Source organism: Aulonocara stuartgranti (genome assembly GCF_965226115.1).
Source record: "Aulonocara stuartgranti genome assembly, chromosome: 14".
Classification (NCBI taxonomy): Eukaryota; Metazoa; Chordata; class Actinopteri; order Cichliformes; family Cichlidae; genus Aulonocara; species Aulonocara stuartgranti.
The window spans coordinates 28,589,757-28,614,096 of NC_138950.1; the positions used below are offsets into that span (position 1 = coordinate 28,589,757).

At 43.3% G+C, this 24,340-nt stretch overlaps 2 protein-coding genes and 1 long non-coding RNA gene across 4 annotated transcripts in view; 2 read left to right on the plus strand and 1 right to left on the minus strand.

Annotated features, from left to right (window-relative positions):
• The window catches only part of clpb (ClpB family mitochondrial disaggregase), a 46,420-nt gene extending 36,196 nt beyond the window's left edge, over positions 1–10,224 (plus strand). The window contains exon 16 of the mRNA XM_082502466.1: positions 10,003–10,224. Coding sequence (XP_082358592.1) covers positions 10,003–10,209 — 207 coding nt within the window. The 3' untranslated portion in view covers positions 10,210–10,224. The remainder of the gene's footprint in view (positions 1–10,002) is intronic.
• On the minus strand, positions 144–19,605 carry LOC309687472. 2 transcript variants are annotated; one of them, XR_014270776.1, is made up of 4 exons: positions 18,976–19,605; positions 2,491–3,456; positions 1,783–2,100; positions 144–1,598 (listed from the first exon to the last, which is right to left on the minus strand). It is a non-coding gene; the product is annotated as an uncharacterized lncRNA (long non-coding RNA). The 2 variants fall into 2 exon arrangements; XR_014270777.1 differs by having other exon boundaries at positions 1,432–2,100; positions 18,976–19,043.
• On the plus strand, positions 19,602–23,161 carry phox2a (paired like homeobox 2A; the record flags this gene model as incomplete). Its single annotated transcript, XM_082502468.1, has 3 exons — positions 19,602–19,824; positions 20,895–21,082; positions 21,219–23,161. 3 exons carry the CDS (start codon positions 19,602–19,604, stop codon positions 21,711–21,713), a joined length of 906 nt encoding a protein of 301 aa, XP_082358594.1. The 3' UTR covers positions 21,714–23,161.
• Positions 23,162–24,340: the final 1,179 nt, after the last annotated feature.

Sequence of the window (24,340 nt, forward strand, 5' to 3'; positions counted from 1 at the left end):
ATTTTTTAAAATCAAAGTCTTTACCATGACGTGCCAAATGTCCACCCTGTTACAGGACATTCAATTTTCTATTAATAACTGTTTTGAATGCACAGTTATAGTAATATTTACATTTTCTAAAAGCTACAATGTCCCTTTTTAAAATCTGCAAGGAAATTTCAAGGAAGTATTTTAAACAAGCATTATATTGAAAGAAGACAGGTTCAGTTTTAAGACACAGTGTAATTTCAAAAGATTGTTTTTAGATTCAAAGGGAATATTAAAAAAAAATTGGCTCCATTTTTAAGTAAATTAATTTTGCTGATTCATTCCCTCCCAATAACCAAAGAGACATGCATTATGTTTGTTGATTTGATTTAATTAACAAAAGAAACACACAGGTAACAGGGTGGACAGAGGAGAAACAGGGTGGACAGGAGGTAACAGGGTGGACATAACATCAGTGACAAAAAATACCACCTTAAAGAAACTTCAAAAATCTACATGTAGCAGACATTCATCGTTTCTCAGATTTTCTCTCAGTTGTCTGTAGGCTCTATACTGCCATCGGATATTAAAGACGTGCCGCCTAAATCTGAGTAGTCCGTCATGAAATTCCCCTGCAAGTGCATCCTCTGTTGTCATGACAGTTGTCTTCACTGTAATTGTTGACTTTTTACCAGATACCTCTCCATCATTTAATTTTTCATTCTCTTCTAGAGACCACTTGGTAAAGGCTATCTCTGTGTTGTTAGGAGGTCTCAAGAGTGTGTGTGTTGTACTGAAACAGTCTTTGCACTCACCATATGCACAGACTTTGGATTTAGCATCACACATTGTTGCATCTACCATCTCTTCAATGTGTTTTGTTGCTGACAGACCTTGGACATACAGGGCATTGGCCATGAACTGTAAGTTCTCATGTGTCCTGCACTGACAGGTTTCACGATCAGCTTCTGTGGGCACCACAACCCAAAATGGTCTTAAGGTGCAGAAACAAGAATATGAGACCTGATGCTCAGTTTCTGAAAGAAACTTATGGTGCAGATTCTTCAGTGAATCAGTTAGCAAACGTTTCTGTTTTTTTATTTTCTTTTGAGTTAGTTTGCTTTCGTCCTGTTGTCATCCGACTGACGTCATCTCTTAAGAAGAAGGCCTTTATTTTCTGCTTGCAATCAACTGGTAATCTATTGCTTTCCTTTCTTTCAAAGGTTATGAGCCCTCCATCTTGTCTTTGACCACGCTTTTTTGAAAAGCCTAGAGCTGTCTGTGCAGCCCTCTGTAGCCTGTATTTCTTTATAATTTTTCCTATTGTCGTTTTTGCAATAATTTGCCTCTCTCGTTCCTTTTTGGTGTTTTTGTATTTATTCCTGATTTCCTCAATGATTGATTCCTGCAGTAATAGTCTTTTCCTAATTGTGTTGCTAACTGTTTCATGACGCAGCAGTGCATCCACTTTAGAACGTGGGGATTTTTTTTCCCCACCCAAACGCTGGCACCTCTTCTTGTATTTTTCTTTTTTTCTCTTTTCCTTTTCCAACAAGGCCTTTAGCTCTTTAATTTCATTCTTGAGTCTCCTTCTTCCCTGTCTAATATTCCTTCGTCCAACAATGTATTGCCTACAACACAGGAAATATTGTCACAATTATTATATATATATATGTTTAGATAAATGTTTAGATACAGTATAAGATAGACGTTGGATATTATATGTTTATAATGTATTAGGCAGGTAGACTCACACACACAAATACAAAATCTACCTAATCAGCAAAGCATTGAACTGTCAACTCTTCTTCTAACCTTGAGGGTCCTGGTTGCGGGGCATTTTCTGGCTCTAGGGAATATTCTGGACTTAGGGGAGGAGTATTCATAGCCTCAAATTCTGTCCTGCCTTTGGCACTAGCCCTCTGCTTTCTTTTCCTTTCTCGCCACTGCTTTCTCTGTGCTCTCTTCTGTCGTTCACTGAGATCTGCCACTTTCTTTTTTTTCCCCTTCCTCTCTGTCCTTTCTCCACTTCTCTTTCTCTTTATTGAGATATATCTGTCTTCTCTCAGGGTCAGCATCACGACGTGCTCGGTAGCGCCGCTGCTTCTCCGCAGCAGACATTGGTGCCATTCCCTGAAAAATGTATACTATTCAAAATCTTCTAAAAGTATATATATATACAGGTTAATAATAATTACCAATACACACTTGTATAAATAACCCTAAACACTAAACTTCTATCATCTTACGTCCCCCCTGTTACCATGTGTCCCCCCTGTTACAGTGCATAGCAATAACAGGGGTGACGGTATCAGGGGGGAGATTTTATGCTAAACTTAGCCATTACTACTAGTATGATGAACAACAAGCTAGTACATGGTGACCACTAAGAACCATTTTTAACATGTTTATTAGCCATATTATAAAAATTACAAAAAAAAAATTGTTTCCACTAATGCTTTGCCACATTACAAAATCTTGCTAAAACATTGAAAAAAGGGTTGATTAAAGAGTGGTACTTACTCGTCTTCTTCTTGAAAGTTTTCCCTCCAAAATATGTTACATCCGGGAGTGTCATGTGACTAAAAGAATAATCAGGTGATGTGTTCTATGGAATTCTTATCAGAGTAACAGGGGTGACAGTTGATTCAGGGACACAACATTTTTTAAAGATTTTAAGTATTAAACATGCATTAATAATAAAAAAGAACATTTGATGAGGAACATTAGAAATAAGCCAATCCAGAAATGATGAAAAATCTAGATTTCTTTTTTTTTTTTTAAGTTATATTTGTAACTGAAGTCGAGCAAGCATGACTGGGGACATAGTACTTTAGTGACTTGTGCTAAAATAAAAGTAATTTACTTTTAATGTATTTATCCTGTGTATATATCAATGTGTTCTATGGTAGAGGGGGGTTAAACATACAAGAAAATGGTTTAGAAATAAGCATTAGACAAGTTTTACACTAAATATACCATATTATGTCATTAGGACTCAAATGGCACCGAATAGTAAGAATGACCCTTATACTACTTGAACACTAATGTGGCCCTCCAATGAGATGACAGTGCCCACAGTTCTCCTCATTTTTCTTGAAGGTTTTTTTTTCCGTTCCTGGATGATTTTAATTATCATTATTATTTTTTCACTTTGTGGCAGAGGCATCAAAATGGACGGTTTTTCCGCTTTCGTAATAGGTGCTATGGAGAAAAAAAAGTAGTGTTTGGACCCCTTGTGTAACAAGTTTAACCTTGTGTTTCAATGTCAGTACTGGAATCACTTCACCAAATTATTAAAGAGGACTACTGGGCCTAACTGGTCCAATGAGGATCATATGGTTAACTGAATGCACTGTGTTCAGTTGCAAAGCCACAATCTACTCATGCAACACTCACCATGAACTCCTGCACCAAGACATCAGGATTGTCATTCAGACAGAGGCAGAGTACATTGATGAGGGACTCCCTTCGAACATCAATGTCATCCTTAAGTATTATAACAAAGAAAACATAGATATGTGAACTCAAAATCTTCAGTAGCACAGAAGAAAATGATCAAAGACCAAAAAACCTGACTTTTTGAACCAGTTAACATGCAACACCAGCATCTACAAAACACCATTAAAACTACCTGTTTGACATGACCATTATGAAATGGACTTATATAGTTATAGTTTAGTCATACAGTTTCCAAAACATACAAAAACGATCGATTTCTCACGCTGGGACAGTAATTGCATGATGTAAATTATGGGGTCCTTTCAGTAGGATCAGTACTCACAGGTAAAAGTTGACCTTTGCAATGGATGCAGCATATAAATCTTTTACCGAGCTAATGTGATGCATATACACTTTGTAGTTAAACAATTTAAAAGTTTTTACTGTCATCATGGCAGTCATATCCTTTAGCTTTTGGGCCTGCTCTCCCAGTTGCTTGGCAAACACTCTCAGCAGACTTTCAGAGATGAAGTCAAGCTGTGCCAGAAACCTTGACTGCAAAGGCATGGTTGTGATGTGCTTGAACACTGCATTTTATCTAAAACAACATAAAATTATTTTAAAAATAACAACAGGCACTGTGCGTGGTTGGTCGGTAATCTTTTGGTGAATAAGACCTGTGTTTCCTGCTCTTGTGGGATTTAAAAGATCCTAAGATGTTTGCAATCCAACAACATACAAGTTACAACCTCATTTTTTTTCAAGTGTGCATTAACGCAAGTCCAGTAATCATCTTTCTGACAATATATGTAGGTTCAAGTTAAACGTATGGCAGATTTTGGATTTCACATATGTATAAATAAGGTAGCTGGCCAGTGTGTGTATGTGCCAAATGATTAAAATAAAATCTGTATTATAATTAAGTTACAGAAACCTTAAGAGAAAACACAACCTCCTGTTCTCACCACAACTTGAACCCACGATCCATCAGCTGACTCCAGATGAAATGCGGAATAAAGTTTGTCTCTCAATCTGCAGCAAATAAATAAATAAATAAATACAAAACAAGGAGGTGGGGGGGTAAGCTACCTTAATGCCTCCAAAGACATTAGCTGAGGCTGTTCAATCTCCAAAATCTCACTAACACCACGGTGCAGGTGCAGTTAACACATAATGTAACTGAGCAGTCAGTTGGCAAACCAATTCACACAGAAAATCAAAATATGTTAGGAGCGCCTTGGAGGTAAGTTAAATGTGACATTAGGGCTTGCACCAAAAACAAATTAAAATGAAAAAGCGCCAATTCTTTGACAAGAGAGCAAATAAGCTAACGGCACTTATTTAACGTTAACATTACATAGTGACACTCTAGACATTAAACTAAATTTGACTGAGATTTGGACAATATTCATTCAGAAATTAAGACAGACCAATAAAAGTACCGGTGAGCGGAGATGGCTGCCATCCTCAAGCCACGATCCAGAGTGCAAGAAACAAAATCATGTGCGGTATCACGAGATTTAACATTGCTACATTATTGATTTACCTTTTTTCAGTGTACAGGTGACTTCCACTTCCACATATATTTCTTTTAGCTTTTCAGAACACTGAAAGCTAAAATATTTTTGAGATATTGTATGACTGCAAATAGAAACGTGGCTTCAGTCCGGTGTGACGGCGTAACAAGACACATGCCAGGTAAAAAAAACTTTACCCACTAAAATCTCTTTCATTGATTTTTCTAGAGTTAAACACACGATTGAGTGGGGAAGGAATCACAGGAGGCTGACAAAACGCAAATATGCCTAAAATACAAGATAAAAACTTGGTGGGAAAAGCTAACAATGTCGCAGTGCAAGCTAATGCTAACACTGGAGCTGACATATCTCCAAACAATTTGCTGAGAGCTATAGAGTCACTCAACTCGGAACTACAGTTGTCTTCAGTCTTTGATCTGGTGGACCACAGCATTCTGCTAACAAGACTAGAATATTTAGTAGGCATTAAAGGGAACGTCCTTTTCTGTGACGATGGGAGCTACTCTTCCTCTGTTACCCCTTTTCGTTGTGGTGTGCCCCAGGGGTCTGTTCTTGGCCCTATGTTGTTCTCATTGTACATGCTACCCTTGGGCTCTATATTTGACAAATATAACATTTCTTTTCATTTTTATGCTGATGATATTCAAATCTATTTTTGTCTGACTGACGGTACCCCATCTTCACTACACTGCTTTCTTGATTGTATGAGGGAGGTCAAAAGCTTTTTATCGAGTAACTCCCTTTTTCTAAATGAAAAGAAAACGGAAATTATTGTCTTTGATAGCCACATCCCTCGGGGACAACATCCCTCGGGGACAATTAGCCAATATATTTGGGCCCTTTGCTACCTCCCTCTCTGATACAGTACGTAACTTAGGTGTTCTTTAGGACAGCTCCTTTAAACTTGATAAACAAGTGTCCTCTGTAGTACAGTCTAGCTTTTAAAAACTACGTCAAATCTCTTAGGCTAGGCATTACATACCGCGAATGGAACTTATACATGCCTTTGTTACTTCTAGATTAGACTACTGTAACTCCCTTTACCTGGGCCTCCAATCTGCCCTTCTTCATGAACAACAACTTGTCCAAAATGCAGCAGCAGCTGGTACTAGAAGGTTTGATTCTATTACCCCTATCCTTGCTGACCTACATTGGCTGCCCATCAAATATCGTAAATAATGTTGCTATTTAACTGAACTTCTCAACCTGTATACTCCTATGAGAGCACTTCGATCATCGAGTCAAATGCTCTTAGAGCAACCTAGGTCCTTTATTTGAGTAAATAAAGTAAATAAAGTAGTGATTGAATTTGGCACCTCCGGCCCGGCTCACCAGAGAGAGTTTCAGCCTCTCTCCATACTTTCAGGAGATTGAGGTGATAAATCTGCGTGGCCCCTCCCCTGTCTGACCATGCAATTTCATAGTCAACGTCCCCCACTCACCGTGTGAGGTGGGGGGTCCTTGCCACTTGGCGAGTAACTTTAAACTAGAAGAAGGGAGTAATACAAGCACTTTGTCTCCTGGTGAAAATTGCTTGAGTCTAGCCCCTCTGATATACAGGTGTTCCTCCCAGTTTTCTTTAATTAGGTTGAGCACCCCAAGCGGTTTAAAGGGAGAAAATCCTGTGGAGGCCTGGGGCACCTCCCACACTGCAAGTAACAGAGGGTCTAGCCAGTGATCCCAATTGCGTTCACCCTCGTGTATGAACTTCCAAATCATGGACTTTAAAGTCTTATTCAGCTGCTCCACCAGCCCATCAGTCTGAGGGTGGTAGATCCTGGTGTGAACAGATTTAATGCCCAGTAATTCATACAATTCCTTCAGTGTGGGAGACATGAACGACGTGCCCTGGTCAGTCAGTATTTCTTTCGGAACACCTACTCGGGAGATGACCTAAAACAGTGTCTGCTCCACACTATTTGCAGAGATGCAGTACGCAGTGGCACTGCTTCCGGGTATTGCATTGCATAATCCACCAGCACTAATACAAAGCGATAGCCACGTGCACTCCGGTGAAATGGCTCAATGAGGTGCATGCCAATGCGCTCAAACGGGACCTCCATCAATGTTAGCAGGCGCAAAGGCGCTTTTGGAATGGCTGGCTGGTTAACAAGTTGGCATTCCGGACAGGATGCACACCAGCGTTGCACATCCGCTCGGATGCCCAGCTAATAAAAGTGGGCCTTAATTCGCTCCAGATTCTTGTCATATCCCATATGCCCTCCCATGGGTTTTATAGTGAGCCACCTGGAAAATCATTTTCCAGCAGCTTTATGGCACCAACTGGGTGTGTGTATCCTCCGTGCGAGCTCTGGTGCAAAAGGGTCTGTGTAGAGCCCGTGCCCACCAAACCATGGTGTATACCCCCTTGAGTCCTTACCGGAATGCTGTACATCCCTCCCAGACTTGGGAAGGGTGCCGGAACACCTGTCCCACTTCCATTGGCGGACAGTCCCGCCTCAGGTGTCCTGGCTGCCCGCACTTCCAGCACCCTTGCCCCAGTGTCTCTGCTACTCTCCATGGCTCTGGAGCAGTGCTGATTGCCTCCCCAAGGACCGAAAGCAAAGTGGGAAAAAATGGGTTAGTGGGACTCAGTGCAGGGGCCCGCCCTACCGGTGCAGGCGTGGGGACCCTGCACCTAGGCACTGGCACCTGGGCCTGCCTTCCCTGGGCTCCTCCACTCTAGCAGCCAGGTGGTGTTCTGCCAACGTGACCGCTGCCTCCAGGCTCGTAGGCCAGTGGCACCGGACCCACCTCGCTGTTTCCACCAGCCTCCAATGGTCCAGGCGGCAGCCATCGCGCCGCTGCGTCGTGTAATTTCCGGGCCCACACGAACGGGCGGTCCTCCCCTGTCAGCCTGCAGATCCGGAACCACCGAGGATGATCCTCTGGGGAGAGGCCCATACAGTCCAGCACGGCCTGGCAGATGTCTGGGAAGCTGCTCTGTGAGGTCAGTGGCAGACTCAGGGCAGCTGAGCCTCCCCTGACAGCAGTGGAAGCAGCACCCACTCTGCAGGAGGCCACTGAAATGCTTTTGCCATGGCCCGGAAGGTCTCCAAGAAGATCTGGGGGTCATCACCGTCCCCCAATACAGAGCATTGCCACCGACAGTGGACATTTGTGCTAAGATTTGCAAAGGCTGGGTGGGCGGCGCGGCGTGTGGCTCTGACATCCCAATTCCTGGGTTTCGACAAAACTTGGAAAGACAGACTCAACACACTGTCACATTTATGAGTTTTATTGCCACTTTTCACAGGTAGCGTCTCTCCATTCACAGCCGGTCTCGGGACACACCCCCTCTTCCAGGGTCCGGCTTCACTATAAGAAAAGAAACACCTGATTAACCAGATCAACACCACCTGTGGCCTCATCTGCTTCCACTGGCACTGCCTCCTTGAGCTCACTGCACCATCCCTCCCCTGCAGCTGAGCCAGGGACCACACCTCCACCACACCCACTTTAACAGAAAGTGGGCCGATCAGCTGTGTGTGGATCTGAGAGGAGCAGAGGTTGAGTCTCCTCTGGACGCCCGTCTTCACAGCACCACATTTCTAACACGGGTGTCCTCCTGTGGGGACCTGCGAGGCCTCACCCACTTCGTTAGCCGCTGCTGAGCTGTGCAGAAACACACACGGATCAATACTGTGTGCCACTGTTACTCCCTGTAATGTGATTACAGTGTTTAACATGTGGAGCCTTCATCAATATTTAATTATTAATATTACAGCTGGTGTCCTGACAGCAAACATGGGCCCTGCAGGCAACTGATAGGGACCCCGACTCATTTCAGTTTCTCTGTTTTGAGTGGTGTTGTAGCTCTTGTGGGTCTGATATTTGGGTCTTCAGTTTTTGAAAGTGTGCATGTCTGGTAATGACTTGTCTCAGTCTGCATCTTGAAGCGATGCAAACAGCAGAAATCTCATTATTACTGAATAATCCCACAAGGCTTTTGTTTGTCGCTCATTTATATTAGACAAATTAAATGTTTAGAGCTTTTATTATTATTGCCTCGCTACATATCGATAGAAAAACATGGCGTCTTATTTATTGAATGAAGTGTTAACATCTGAAGCTAAATGAGCTGCTCTGATCACTACTATTGACCCGCGTTTGATTAAAATGTATTAAGGGCCTGTTGATGAGCGTCAGCAGACATGCTGCTGTGTCTCTCGCTCGCTCTCTCTTTCCACCCATTTTGACTCTGTTCTTCGTCCTCTCTGACAGATTTGTGTTTTCCTGATATTCTGCAGGTCTCAACCTCGGCCCTATTGTAACATTACTTCCACTCTCTCTCTCTCTATTGTCAGGCTAAACAGCGGCATGATATCACTCTTCAGCGGGATCGTCCAGTACTGGACCTGTTAGCAGGCTGCTACAATATGCATTATGGAGCTTGTGATTTATGCCATATTTCAGGGCTCCTCGTAGAACAAAATCACGATGATGTGTTAGGGCCACATTAAGAAAAAAATTTAGCGGACCTACTTCTAGGCCTGTTACCCGCAGAAGTAATTGACATTGAGGACATTTACCTGTTTAATGTGACGATAATGGCCTGCGAGAAAGTTATTACAAGGAACTGGCTTCAAAGGGATCCTTTGAGATTGAAGCAATGGCGAGATGTCATGGAGGAAATTTCCACGATGGAAAAAATAACTTATTACTTAAGACTTGAAGCACATCGATTCGAACAACGATGGAAGAAATGGAATCTGTATAAGGCTCGACCAAACACAGACATTCTTTGATGTTTAGGTAGCACCACACAAGTTGTTTACTCTTTTTTTTTTGCCATTTGTTCTCCCTCACCCCTTAATTTTTTTCTTTTATTCCCTCCATTTATTGTAAATGACTGAGGAAAATGAAAAACTAAAGTTAAAAAAAAGTGTCAGTTTTGGAGCCTGTTATCGAATCTTTATGGAGGGGAGGAAAAAATAGGGGGAAAAAGGTATTTGTTACATATTAATAACAGCGATGTTCAGATTTTGTCGTGAAGGAGAAAGGATCTATAAACCTGATCTCCACCTGACCTCTGACTCTGTCACTGATCCGTCAGGTTGAGAGGAGAGTCGTCAACCAGTTAGCCGCAGCGTACGAGCAGGAGCTGCTGCCTAATGGCTGCACGCCCCGTGTGTCTGTCCAATCGGAAGGCCAGAAAGATGGCACGACAGCCTGTCCTTTGAGGTGGTTGGAGAGGACAGCCAGTGTAGAACACTGGATATTGTATGACTGTTATCGAATCTGTGTGAAAAAAAATAATTAAAAAAACAAACTGATATTTGTGACACATTAATAACAGCAACTTTCTTATTTTCCTGTGAAGGAAAAACGGATAATCAAAGATGATTTGACTGTCTTTTAGCACATTATTCACATCAGCAGAGGCACGCTGATGAAAATGTAAACACAACCTGCGTAATCTGTTCTCCCCAATGAAGAATGTGCTAGTGGAGAGAGTGCATTTGAAGCATGGTTGATATAACTGGCTTGTAAGTAGTTTCTGTTGATGCATGTTAATGTAAAGAAGTCTATCATAGCTGCGAGCGAGCTCTGGTGCTTTCGTTTGTGTCCCTCTGACATTAAGAGGAATTTAAATATTTTCTCTTTATGACTAAAGTGTTGCATCATAAATGTTTGAACAGCACGCTGCCAAGGCGCCAAATGTAATCGAGCGACGTTTGTCATTCTTGTATCCGAGTCTCCGCCGTGTAAATAAAGTCATCACAATCAAAAGGGAATTCCTTGCTTTTTTTGTTGTTGTTGTTCCATTTGTGTTGCACTGACACCCCTGATGGATAGATGTGTGTGAGAACCTGGGTGGGAATTCTGCAACAATAATGCTCATCCGCCACGTAAAACGACATGACATAGGAATTTCCTTGGAATTCTGATTCTGTGTGGGGGTCTGCGTCGGACGCTGGGAGGGAATGCAGAAAGAATCTCTCACACATGCACGCAGCCTGCAGGAATGTCTTCTCCATAGGGAGGAATTAGCATGCAGGGAAAAGACACATTCACTCTTACTGTGCTCCGCCTGGACCCCCCAACAACACACACACTATCACTTTCTTTTAGGTACACACAGAGTCACAGCTGTCTGTGAGGAGGAAGTACCTGTGCTGTTTATAAATCAATCCCCTTTAGCCGCATCTGTACTGCAGTCATTTTCTCGATTTAAGTGAATTTTCAACAAGAGTAACACAGAATATTTGCAGCTTCCAGCACTTTTTGTAATCTGTCATACTGGTGCACAAAGATGGAAAGGTGAAGATGTCTCTGTGTTTATGCTAAAAATGCATTTATCAAAAGAATTTTTTTTCATTTTGTACATTTGTTAAAATCGCCACTGTTTAAAGGCTAAAATGTCTCTTAGAAGCTCTCTGAACTGCCTCTCTGTATACTTTAGGATAGAAGAAATCAAAAGAGCATACAGATTTTAGCTGAAAATTTTGTTGTCACGATTTGGTTGCTTTGACTCCTCAAAAGATTTCGTGTGTGCCTCCTCTGAGCTGAAATAAGGGGGAATATTCTCTCCTCTCTTTGATGCCTTCTTTACCACCCACCTCCCAGTCATTCATCAGTGTGAAGCATGTGGGTTGGTGGGGGAGATACCATACCACTCACGAATCTAAGATTACTCTGTGGTTGTATAAACTGTGGGTTGTGCTAAAAATGAACTGCCAAATGCCTCAAATGTCATCTGCATGAAGCCGATGCCTTTAAACTGTTGACACCCACAGACAAAACAGCAACAGGCCAGCAGAGGTTTTTTTTTAGTGTTTTTAAGTGAGACTTTAAGTGGCTTCATCTGGACTGTAGATCAGGTTTTGCTGTGATACCTCCAGGCTTTTTCTCATCTCTTATAACCCTCAAACACATCTACACTTTATGGTTTTAGGAAGGGGGAAAGTGTGTGTGTGTGTGTGTGTGTGTGTGTGTGTATCCATTTACCCTCCCCGGAGGAAGACAAGAATAAGAAGAGGAGGAGAAAGAGAAGACGCTCTTAGTCTGTCTGTCAGGCTATTTCTGACTGCTGCCATTTCTCTGATTAGATTATGGAGAAACAGAAACCTGGCCCTCCATCGTCCTAACCTCCCTCTCCCGCTATCTCGCTGCATTTCCCTCACTCAAGCCTTCCTCTGCCTCCTGCTTCTCCACCGTCCTCTCTCTCTCTCTCTCTCCCCCCTTCCTTCTTCCTTGTCTGTCCCATCTGTCCATCTCTCCCACTTCCTGCTGCTCATAAAGATGGACACAAGTCCAAGATGCAGGCGAGATACAAAAGGTAAACCTGTGGGGGAGGGGTTACAAGGGAAGATGTGCATGTGGAGGGGCTCCTGGTAGCTCTGGGGTTCAAAAACAACAACAACAACAACAACAACAAAACAACAAGAACCCACCAGCATGGACTGCACGTTGCTGTCCAGGATAAAGCTTTTACACAGAGAGTTTCTAATTCACTGAAGCTCAGCCAGCAGCAGCCAGGTGGAGGTGGTGAATGATAAACGACTACTAGCGGCTCTCCAATTATCATATCTGTCCCTGCTCTTAACGGGGGATTTTCATCCGTGTCCCTCCGCGCTTCTCTCATCTCTGCCTCTCCTGCCCTCGCTCATTGTGCTCCCCTAGGAAAGCGATCGATTTCACCTCCATTAGGCTACCTCAGTCCACTCAGCTCTTAGTCTGAAGATGCTCCCCATTCATGCAAAGCAGCGCAGTTACCACTGCCAGCACAGTACCGGACCTCGCATGTTCGTTAAAGTAACACTGCCGGGTCTCTTCCTGTTAACCCCTGACGCCGTGGAGGGTTCGGTGGAAGGGATGCTCGCACCGGCCCGTTACCGTAAAGCAATCACGTGACAGTCCCCTGGGAGAATTAGCATAAAAGACAAATAAAGGACCCCACCAAAAAAACCCCATCTCTGACACACACACACACACACCAGTCTGTCCTCCTTTCTTTTAAAGAAAAGGAACAAATCCATTCCGCCTAATTCGAACCTTGCTCAGGGACAGCTCGCGTGGCAGATTGCAGCCTAATTAGTTTAGAGGGAATTTAATTCAATTAACTTTCCACAGCTCCGCGCGCCCCGCCGCTGGGCTGCTTTCAGAGCGCGGGGCCAGAGCTCGAGATCTAATTAGCGTGTTTGGAGAAGCTCTCCTGCGCGCGGCCATCCCTCGCCGCTCCAGCTGTGGTGTGCTTGTATCTGTGTGTATGTGTGCGTATGTGTGTGTATGCGGTCTCCCGGGACCTGGTTTTTATCCTAAAAAGCTTCTTTTTTAAGTAACATGCCGTTATCCATTAGGATAATACAGGTCTGGTGCTGCAGCAGAGGTGTACGCAGCTTGTGAATAACCGCAGCTGCTCTGCGTCATATTCTGCCTGATGAATGCGCGTTCACTTCAGGTTAGAGCGGACTTAAATAATAATGAGCGTAATGTGATGGGTTAAAATTAATGGCCATGTTTCGAGGCTATTTTTTTTGGCAACTCCGTCCTGATGAGCCTTTGTGCCGGACAGCCATTTTTGGCTCATAAAGGTTTGTCTCAATCTGTCCCAGTCGGACTAGAACCTGACAAGAACGTGGATTTCTGAGTGTGCTGCGCCAAATTCCACCGGGTATCTACACGAATATGCTGCTTTTTTTAGTGCACTTACTAGCACCCTGTGGTTTTTCCACCTGTGCGAACATTTTATGCGCAAAAATTCAGATTTTATGAAGCCATTTTCCGTCATATGAAGACAAAGCACAGATCTTTGTCAGTAGCGGTGCAGTTAATTAAGGAGCCATGTCTTTACCTCTCGGCCTGTTTACTCACTGCACTCGCCACATAAATGGGACAATGCGCACTGAAAATTAGCTCGATTTAATATTTCAAAACTATTTGACTATATTCTTATTAGATCTATTTTCTCCTCTAGAGTAGACTCCACACCAGACTGTGATTGTGATCTAGCACACAAGCACCGGCTGACTGAGGACTTAACCGTAACTTGCTGCCTCTCTAACGCAGTTAGACGCGCGCTATCGTCTCTCGCCGGAGCGTCACGGTATATTCGGGTAATTGGGGACTGATATGCGGAGACAGCCTGCACCGACGGGACCCCCACCCGGGGGGGCCCACCAACCCCCTCCCATCCAGCTCCGTCTCTCATCCATCACCTTGCAAATCAAATGTGCACACCGCCAGCCTCGATTGCGGCCGTGAAAACGCAGGCCGATGTTAACGGCAGGATCCGCGAGCTCTGATTTTATTTTATCCGCAATCAAATCGACCTCCGAGGGAAGAGGATCTTAAGAGGAGCGATGACACGACACATTTTAGTCACACTGCAGGTAGCAGACCAGCTGCTCGGCCGTTTTGACTACACAGTCACATTATGAGCAAATGGGGGAAAAATACAAAAGTAAATAACAATAATCACGAATCCTGAAAATCCTAGAAGTACTCTTTACCAAAGGCAAAACAATGCACTGATTGATTGATTATCAGTTACATAAATCACTGTTGGGACATTTAGAATTATAGGGACAAAGAGCTACAGACAGATGATTGCTCAGTTAGCAGCTGAGTATTTAAAAATATGGAGACACTTGGTGATACAACGCGCGTAGACTTCTGTCCAAAGAACCCACGCACGTTTTAAATCACACTAACTTTTATTTTTACAGATAAGTGTTCATATTAAAAACAACGATTTACTGCAACACATTCCTTTAAAAGCAGAATTGTGAATATTTGTTGAGACGATTACATTAATCCGCGTGTAATTTCACATTAAATCAGGTCAGCGTGACCAGATCCCAACAAACTAAATGTGGGACCCGTTTACCAACTCTCTTGCTAAGTAAAAACAAGAAGAATAGAAAAAGAAGCTGAAGTTTGCTCTCATGGTATCATGTAATGGTTTTATATACTCCTGTATATCCTGGGTTTCAGTGGGGATGCAGCCATAGATTGGCAGAACGTATTTGACTCATATCTGACAATTTCAGTCATTTTTAGCCAGTTATCACATGCATGCTGCTTCATTCTCACCAAATTTTCTACTTTGCAAAATAAAGATAAAGAAATATATTGACAATGAAGATAACAAGCTAAAACAAAGGGGGGGAAACGGAAAAACTCTAGTGGCCAGTTGGCTCTTTTTTTTCTTTCTGATAGTTCGGGGTAAAATCCAGACTTTAGAAAACCGCATGTCCTGCAGGAGGAGGAGGACTAAAAATGCCGTGCAGTAAAACTTAAAGACGGGCACCTGGTCACCCTAAACCAGGCAGTGAAGGAGGGTTATCGCCTGCCTAAAAAAGCATTTCTCTTGGTGCACAGCCATCAGCTGGATGTAGCTATGCTCACATCATGTAGTGTAATATTTATTGTACTCTGGACCTTGGCACTGACTTCAGTTAAGTCGATGAAATAGTGTAATCTCTGCTTTTATTCGAGCATTACAGCTCTTTTTCAGAGCTCGACAAAGAGGAAGTTAATATCCAGACCTGCGAATCAATAGCTGCCTGAGTCTGGAGCAAGAAAACTGCTTTGAGCACATGGGACATGTTCTTCTTTGAGCTTCGGTGATGGATGGATGGACCTGGCAGTCTCCCTCTCTGACTGACAGCCTCGCTTGGATATCAGACCCGCCGCCTGTCACAGAGACAGAAACCGGACTGGGCCTCCCGGGTGGCTTTTCATCACGCCAGTGTCGCCGCTGTCCCATCCTTCACTGACCCCTTCTCCCCCCGTCTCTACCCACACACCTCTCCATCTCTCCTTCAAGACTATCCATCCATCCATCACACAGGCCGCCCTTTTCATCCGTGCGCCATCACCGCCAACAAGGCGCACACACGAGTTTCCGACCGCCCTCTTCGTTAAGGCCAATCTGCATGCAGCCCTGCAGAGCTCCAGTCGGTGTCGTTAGGGCAGGAAGACCACCACAAGGAATTAGAGCAGCAGGAAAGACGGGAGCAGAAAAAAGAAACGCCGAGAATTTAATCTCTCTGCGGATCATCCCCCTTTAGCGGGCAGACAGGACAATTAATGTGGCCTGAATTTTAAAAAAAAAAAAAAGAAAGAAAGAAGAAGAAGAAGCAAGCAAGCAAAACAAAAGAAAACATGCAGGTTAATGCGCTCTGGGTCATTTTGTGACCTCAGTAAGTCCCTCACTGAGAACATGAAGTGATTGGGTTGGGCTTTAAAACTTCTCCCATGAAACCTTGAAATACAATTATTACGATTTTATTATTATTATTATTATTATTATTATTATTATTATTATTATTATTATTATAGACTTCGAGGTTAGCGCATTAAAAATGATAGCTTCAGCTTCAGCAATAAATTCAATTCTATTTTATTCTATTTTATTTTGCAGAGCTGTCATTTACAGTTTTATCATCGGTAATTTGAATGTTTATTACCAGATAATGTTACCAATCAGTCGCTGAAAGGAGTCAGTCATACTCTGCTCACAAACAGACAGCACGCTACGGGCCTTCATTCGCTTTTCCCTAATAACCCACGGGCCTATAATCCTTATAGTCGGGGTTCCTCTCTCGGGGGCTCTCAGGAGCCTCTAGGGGACCATTGTGTGCCCCCTCTGTTGACTCAGACGCCATGAATGCCAAAGCTCCCCGTAACTGTTTCCTAAAAATCGCCCCATGAATGTAAAAGTCCAAAGTTAAGGCCTTCGCAGCAGAGAAGTCTCCCCCTGCGCCGGAGCACTATAGGGCGGATTAGCGGCCTGGAAGAGACCGGTCCCTTCTTTGAAGGGATTAAAGTTTAAATGGTTTAAAAGCGGGAGAGCTAGGGTCGTTCCTGGCTGCGCTTTTTTTTTTTTTTTTGGAAGGCAGAAACGACCCTGGAGAGTTTAACTTTGAAACTGTTTAAGTTTCTCGGTAAACTCACCTCTGAACCCAGCAAAGAGAAAAGCGGACATACAACAAATGGAAGGCCTGGGAGCTGACCGGTTAATGTGGAAATCCAACAGAGGAAAGAAAAACTCACACAATGTAGGGCTGTATTTATTTAAGTGCCTTAAATGTTATAAGGGTTGATGCAGGTTATCCCTGTTAGTTCACGCGTTAAGGAGGTTCGCTGTGATTTTGTTTAAGGATTTGAAAATCGTATAAAGTGTTGTGACGCACACACGAAGCAATAAATGAAGTGGTCCATAATTAACTTTTTTTCTTTATTAATATCATATGTAAAGTCTTTCTCCTGAAGTCAAAAAGACCTTCGTGTACCAGCTGCACTGAGCTGTAACGAATGCGTAACGATACTTTGTGACGGCGATGCCCCAAATATTTTCAAATGTGCATTAAATCGGTGATTTTGATAAGTCTTTGAGTTTAACAATTCCTAGAAAAAAAATCGTAAATAAAATAAAATCGTATTAAACAAAAAAAGAAAAAAGATTTGGGTCCCTGTAATGACAAATCAGCGGCCTCAGACTTGTTTGTCTCGTGCGGGCCTCATCTGTGATGTTCAGGCAGCATCTAGCATCTGAACACAACTAGCCCCGCGCGCCGCCCCGCCTCGAACTCCATCACACGATAAACACCGTAAACAAATCTGATTATTGTCGCTTATTTGTAGTTTAAGCGAACGCGGAGAGGCGAATGCGCGCATGCGCGCGTGTGCAGCGGGTTAATGTCATTAAGGAGCATCAACAGCATCATCATCAGGAGCAGCTGCAGCGTGTGCAGCCTGTGGTCAAAGGAAGGCAGGGCGCGCACGTTGAGACATTTTTATGCGTGCACGCAGGCCAAACTTAATTAATTCCTCGCGTACACGCAAAACCTAATTTTGGTTTGTGGATTTTATTATTTGCTAGAACTAATGAAATACGTGTTAATTTCACGAAAAGCAGCGAGAAACCCCCTCTTTTTAAAAATGGCACCATGCACATTTGGCAGCTACGTGGAGCGCGCGCGCGTCTGCCTGCCTGCCGGTTTCAAAGCCTCCCCGTTTGTGCGCGCGTGTGTCTGTGTAATGGGGGCCGTGTGGGATATGACTTATCACATTGTATGACACTGAACAATAAACTTAAACCAATTTATGAAGCTTCAATGCGTTTATGGTTAGCCTGTCGTGGTTGCTCGGTTGTCTCCGCAGCCAGCTCCCTCTCTAGTCCTATACATCAAACTGACGCTCACTCTGGTGACATCTCCGTAAAAGTGATCGGAATCAAATCAAAGCTTTTAATCTCACCAATCACCGTCACATCTGGACGTTTCCCCTCACATAAAGACTTCTGTGGCTGAGCCGCGGATGGTTCCAGGAGCTCGCAGGGACACTATTGACCGGTTATGGAGCATTATTATTATTAGTAGTAGTATTATTATTATTATTATTTGGGGGGTGAATCTGTTTGTGCATATTTCAGTCGCCTGTGACGATATTAAGCAGACCGTTATGGCTTAAAGTCGTCACATATGTCTTAATATCGCAAAAAACGCTTCACTAGAACCTCCCAGAACAGCGAGGATGTCTATCCCGAGGGTGTGTTTCTCAAGCACGGCGCACATTTTCTTTATAAAATTAGCTTCTTTGTATTCATGTTTTAAAAATAAAATGTTTCCAAGCTTGTAGGCCTGATGTGTTGTTTGGCTACATTCGTGCTTTACTTTAGTTCCTAGAAGACCCATCCTAAATAAATAAATAAATAAAAATCACAGACAAGGTTTCCAAAGCGATCATGCATATTCTGTAAGGTCCAAGTTTTTTCAGAGCGAGTGGCTTCAAAGTATAGCTAGGAGTAAAAAAATGAATAAAAATGTATTCATTTAGTTGTTCAAATAATTTCCACCTGTAAACTTTATTCACCAGCTGAATTTTTCATTCAAACAGCTGGAATGAATTAAGCTAAGCACCTACATGAATTTCATTAGTAACACCTGTGTTCGCCCAGGCGACAGGTAGGCCATTACTATGACGTAAACACTGATTGTAGTGTCGCGTCAGTAAAACTCTGAAACAGAGACGTTCGGTTTTGGTCACATTACGGCTGAAAGAAAAACTCTGAACTCACCGGAATCACAAACGTCCGATTAAGGATGCACGCGCGTTATAGCGCGCTGTAATTCTTTTTAGACGCGCGCGATTTAACTCCGCTGACACCTGCTAGCTCGCGATGCTGTGGGCCGCGTGGGCGGTGCAGAGAGCGGTGGGAGGGGAGCAGAGGGGAGGGGGGCTGTCCGTGTCCGTGCTCGCTCACTGGTGGCATTGTCATGGAAACAAGACCACCGCCTTCGCTATTGTCTCGCGCTCTGCCAAGTTTATTATAAACAGCGCGCGAGCCGCTGCGCGCTGTCAAACGGAGCGCGAGCGCAGAGCGAACCTCAGTCCAGGGAGGGGAGCCGAAGAGACGGACAGAGAGAGGGGAGAGTAGGGAGAGAGAGCGGAGCTGCAGAGAAAACATCTGGATTACTTACCAGCCGCGTGACGGTGACATACAAACCTTAAAGCCCACAAAAGCCTGGAGAAACAAACCAACCGCGTCAGGAGATTCTGGAGAAAAAAGTCCAACTCTGACTGGTTTAAACGACTCACAGCAATCCCAGAAACTAACAGCAGCCTCAGACCCGACTGAAGCCGCCCTGTCCCGAGTTTCCAGCGCACTTCTTCACAGACCGGTGTCTGCGCCGGCTGACCTCCATGTATAAGATGGATTACTCATACCTGAACTCCTATGACTCCTGCATGGCAGCCATGGAAGCGTCGGCCTACGCGGACTTCAGCTCCTGCAGTCAGGCCAGCTCCTTCCAGTACAACCCGATCCGGAGCGGCCCTTTCTCCAACCCTGGCTGCACTCCCCTCAGCACGACCAGCTGCACGCTGGGAGCCCTGCGAGAGCACCAGCCCACACCTTACTCCTCAGGTACAGGAACCTCTCCTTGTGTTCCCGTTTCAAGGTCTCCGCAAGATTTCATTAAGACACCAAAAGATCGGCAAGAGAAGGGCGAAATATATGATCATATTTAACTTTTTTATATGACACAAATTTTAAACCCGAGGCCTTTTTCCAAACTATCTTTATTTTAGTGGAAATGACTAATTAAATATCATGCTTATGAAGGAGATGATGATGAAATAATAATAATAATAATAATAATAATAATAATAATAACAATAATAATAATAACAATAGAAAAGGCGAATCATTCTTTATTTTTAGCGGGGATAATTATATCATTATTTAAACAAGTAATTAATGTTTGTTGTTCCGCAGTGTCTGTGGATTTTAACTGACTAAAGTGCTGGAGAATCTTATAGTTTCTGTTTGCATTAACAATCTTAGACGGCGAATTATTTTTGTGGCAAAACTCTGTATAAATTAATCCAATAACCCGGCTTATTTAAGCTTATAACAAGGTGATTTTGATTTATTTTTTTTCAGTAAGGAAGAATGGTTAACACTTAAAAATGGGTATTAATAACTTTTAAAAAAAAAGAGAATAAACAAACAGTTAATGGATTTTTCCCACTAAACATTTTATTATAAATCAACCGATTGTACAGCCTCCCGGAGTCCGGGTTGGTGTGGCCAGATGTCAGCTACGGATGGGTTTAAAACCAATTAATCCTCCTTATTCAGTAACCTTACAAGAGCTATTTTTTATTTATTTTTAATAACTATTTTAAGAACAGAAAATTTCCCAAAACTTTTTTACAAAACAAAAATAAACGTAAAAAAAAAAAAAAAAAATTTATATATATATATATATATATATATATATATATATATATATATATATATATATATATATATATATATATATAATTTTTTTTTTTTTTTTAAGTTAAATGAAAAAAAATGCGGCGAGATGAGGCGTGAAATGTTTCGTGGCCTCTGCGACTCAGTGCTCGGCCTCCGCAGTTTTACGCGCTAGTTTAGCCCTATTAAAAAAAAATATATTTTACTAAACGGAAACAATTATTCCCTTTCAGTCCCTTACAAGTTCTTCTCGGACCCATCTGGCCTGAACGAGAAGAGGAAGCAGCGGCGCATCAGGACCACGTTCACCAGCTCCCAGCTGAAGGAGCTGGAGCGCGTGTTCGCAGAGACGCACTACCCGGACATCTACACCCGGGAGGAGCTGGCGCTGAAAATAGACCTGACCGAGGCCCGAGTACAGGTGTGCCATCAGGCTTTTAAATCTTCAGCACGACTGAAATGAAGTGAAAGTCAGGACGTCTGACACTTATATAACAAATAAAACTGTGTATCCGCCTAATGCCCCGTCTTCACCTGTGTATGTGTGTTTCTGTCAGGTGTGGTTTCAGAACAGACGTGCCAAGTTCCGTAAGCAGGAGCGTGCAGCCAACGCCAAAGCCAACAGCTCTGCTGGCACCACAGGCAGCAGCAGCAACAACAGCTCTGGAGGGAAAAAGGGCGGGGAGCCAAGATCTTCATCAGATGATGATGAGTCTAAAGAGTCCACCTGTAGCCCCACACCTGACAGCACGGCCTCCCTGCCGGGCTCAGCCAATGGAAACTTGGGGAGCCCTGCCAGTCTGAGCCCCAGTCCGGCTCCTGCCAACAGCAGCTACACCAACACCTCCAGCTCTCCGGTTCTCCAGGGGCTGAAGCCTCCCAGCTGGTCCAGTCTGGGGCCCTCCAACCCGGCCGTGGCGCAGCCCGCTGCCCAGACTCAGGAGATTCTGAAGGCCTGGCAGCCAGCGGACAGTATGACCGGGCCCTTTGCCGGAGTTCTGTCCTCTTTCCACAGAAAACCCAATCCCACCATCAAGACGAATCTGTTCTGAAGAACAGAGCAAGACAAATGAGAAACAAACTGTAAGCGAGAGGAGTTTCTAGCCTTTGTGGAGAGAGACAAGACTTGCCCATTAAAACACTGAATCCGTTGCTGTAGTCTGCTGTGGTCCAGCAAGGTTCTCAGTTCTTCTCTTACCGACTCAGAAAATAAAATCACAGGTCTGCTCACCATCTGCCGTCCAAAAATATTATGCAACAGTGCACACTGTACCTGTAAAACCTACCTTGACACGGGCAGTTTCCTCCCTTTCCTGCAATGACTCCACTCTCACTCTCCGATAAAACAAAGAGAAATACTTTACTTAATAACGGTAAACTATACAGGCCCTTAAACTGTCCATATTTGCATCGTCTTTTCGGTCTGTCTGGTGCACCTACATTCCCACACTCACTGCACTGCAGCAAACTCGGTGGTGCATGGCAGCAGCTCTGATGAGTATGGCGGTCAGGTACGAGTTTAAAGCAGAAATCTAAACATCACACTCCGAAATCTGCTGGGGAAGCAAACTTTCACCCTCAAGCACAACTTCCTCTAAGCCCCCCCGACACACAGGCTTTCACCAGTTGGAATAGGTTCCCCCCTAAATCTCTTTGCCAAGCAGAGCAGGGGCACCCAAAAATCCAATTAGACCTGCCGGGTCTAGACCAGACATCCCCAGTTCACCTCACGCTCCCCCCTCCTTCTTTACTGTATCAAGTCCTCCAGAATCCCACACTCTCGCCGTCCCATCATGCCTTTATCTATCAAACAGTTTGTCAGACTTTTGCAAGGCAAAGAGTTGGAGACTTTAAGGTGTTTCGACTCCATTTTTAGTTCATATGCTGCTACTTCCTCCCCCGTTCTTTGTTCGGAATAAAGCAGATTGTAGCCTGATTATATCTGACGTCTCTGACCGGACTGAAGCGAACAAATGAGTTTGTACAGCAGGTCGCAGTCCGGGTTAGGGTCTTTAGCAGGCTTACGAGTCATACGTTTCTCTCCCATAGGTGACATGTGGGGTAATCTGGCAATACACTGAGAGATGGAGTTTTGTACTGTATCCGCATTAATACTCAGATTTTGTTTCTTCTTTCCTTTTTTTTTTTTTTAGCTTGCGAGAGTTGCTTGTAAATCACCTCTATTGCATTTTGATGAAACTCACTGGTTTCTGAGGAAGAAAAAAAAAGTATTTAATATTTTTATTATGTCAGTGAGAAACCTGCGCATTTATTTGAACTGCCCCATAAAGTTTTGTGACTGTAAATTCTGTAATTAGTAATATAAATATTAGGTAGGCTTTGTTTTTGGTTTTTTGCTTTACAGATCAATTTCATTGCAGAGCGCCTGTCTCACGGACCAACGCGTCAACGACAACTACAGACTGACAGAAAGCTCGAGTGAATGAGATGTTATAGCACTACTCTGAATATTCTAATAAATCTACATTATGGAGGCATTACCTGGCGCGCGTGGTGGTCTGGCTTCTTGTGTGTGGCATCACCATAACAGTGTTGTGTTTTATGTGCAAACATATACAGGTTGTCATACAAATCCAATTCCAAAAAAGTTGGGATGCTGTGTAAAATGTAAATAAAAACAGAATGCAATGATCTCCAAATCTCAATCTCAGTTAACAACAGAATAGAAAAAACAAACATATGAAATGTTTAAATTGTGCCTATTTTATAAAATATGAGCTCAATGAGAATTTGATGGCAGCGATGCATCGCAAAAAAATTGGGACAGGGGCAACAAAAGGCTAGAAGAGTCAGTGGTCCTAAAGAGAAACAGCTGAAGGAACATTTTGCAACTAATTGTGCTAATTGGCAACAGGTCAGTAATAAAAGATGATCAGGTATATAAAATAAAGCATCTTAGAGAGGCGATTCTCCAGTCTACAAATTGCAAAATTATTTTCTAATAATCTTCCTGAACATAAAATTGTGAAGACTTTACTATCTCACCATTCACAGCACATAATATCACCAAAAGATTCAGAGAATCTGGAGAAACTTGGGATAAAAACAGGCCTTATTCTCTCATGGAGATCACAGCATGGGCTCAGAAACATCCATGAATCATTATCTGTGAGCACCGTGCCATCCACAAAGGTTAAAGCTCTATCGTGCAAAGAAGACGCTGCATGTGAAGATGATTCAGGGGAACAATGCACATTTAAAATGTCATCACAAACTGAAACGTGAAATGCTGCATCCTCTGGATGAAAGAGAGGAAGATATTTTCCCATCCTTGCATATTTTAGCAGGATGATGCTAAACCGCATACTGCTGCAAGACTGCAGGTGCTGTACTGGCCTGCCAGCAGAACTTTCACCAAATATTAAAAAAAAAAACCCAAAAAACAACCCAAACAAACATCTGGAGCAATGAAACAAAAACTATGACAGAAGAGTAAGGACTGCTGATCAGCCAGAATCTGATATCAGACAAGAACGGGACAGCATTCCCCTCCCAGAAGTCTGTCAAGGTTTACGGACTGTTGTTAAAGGAAGAGGAAGAGGTACAGAATGTTAAACGCGCGATTTGTAAACCCAGCTCTCTCTTTTTTGAAGCAGGTCTACAGCTCACAGCTTCCTTTGCTGACGACAAACCAAGAGAATAAGTTCATGTTTAAATA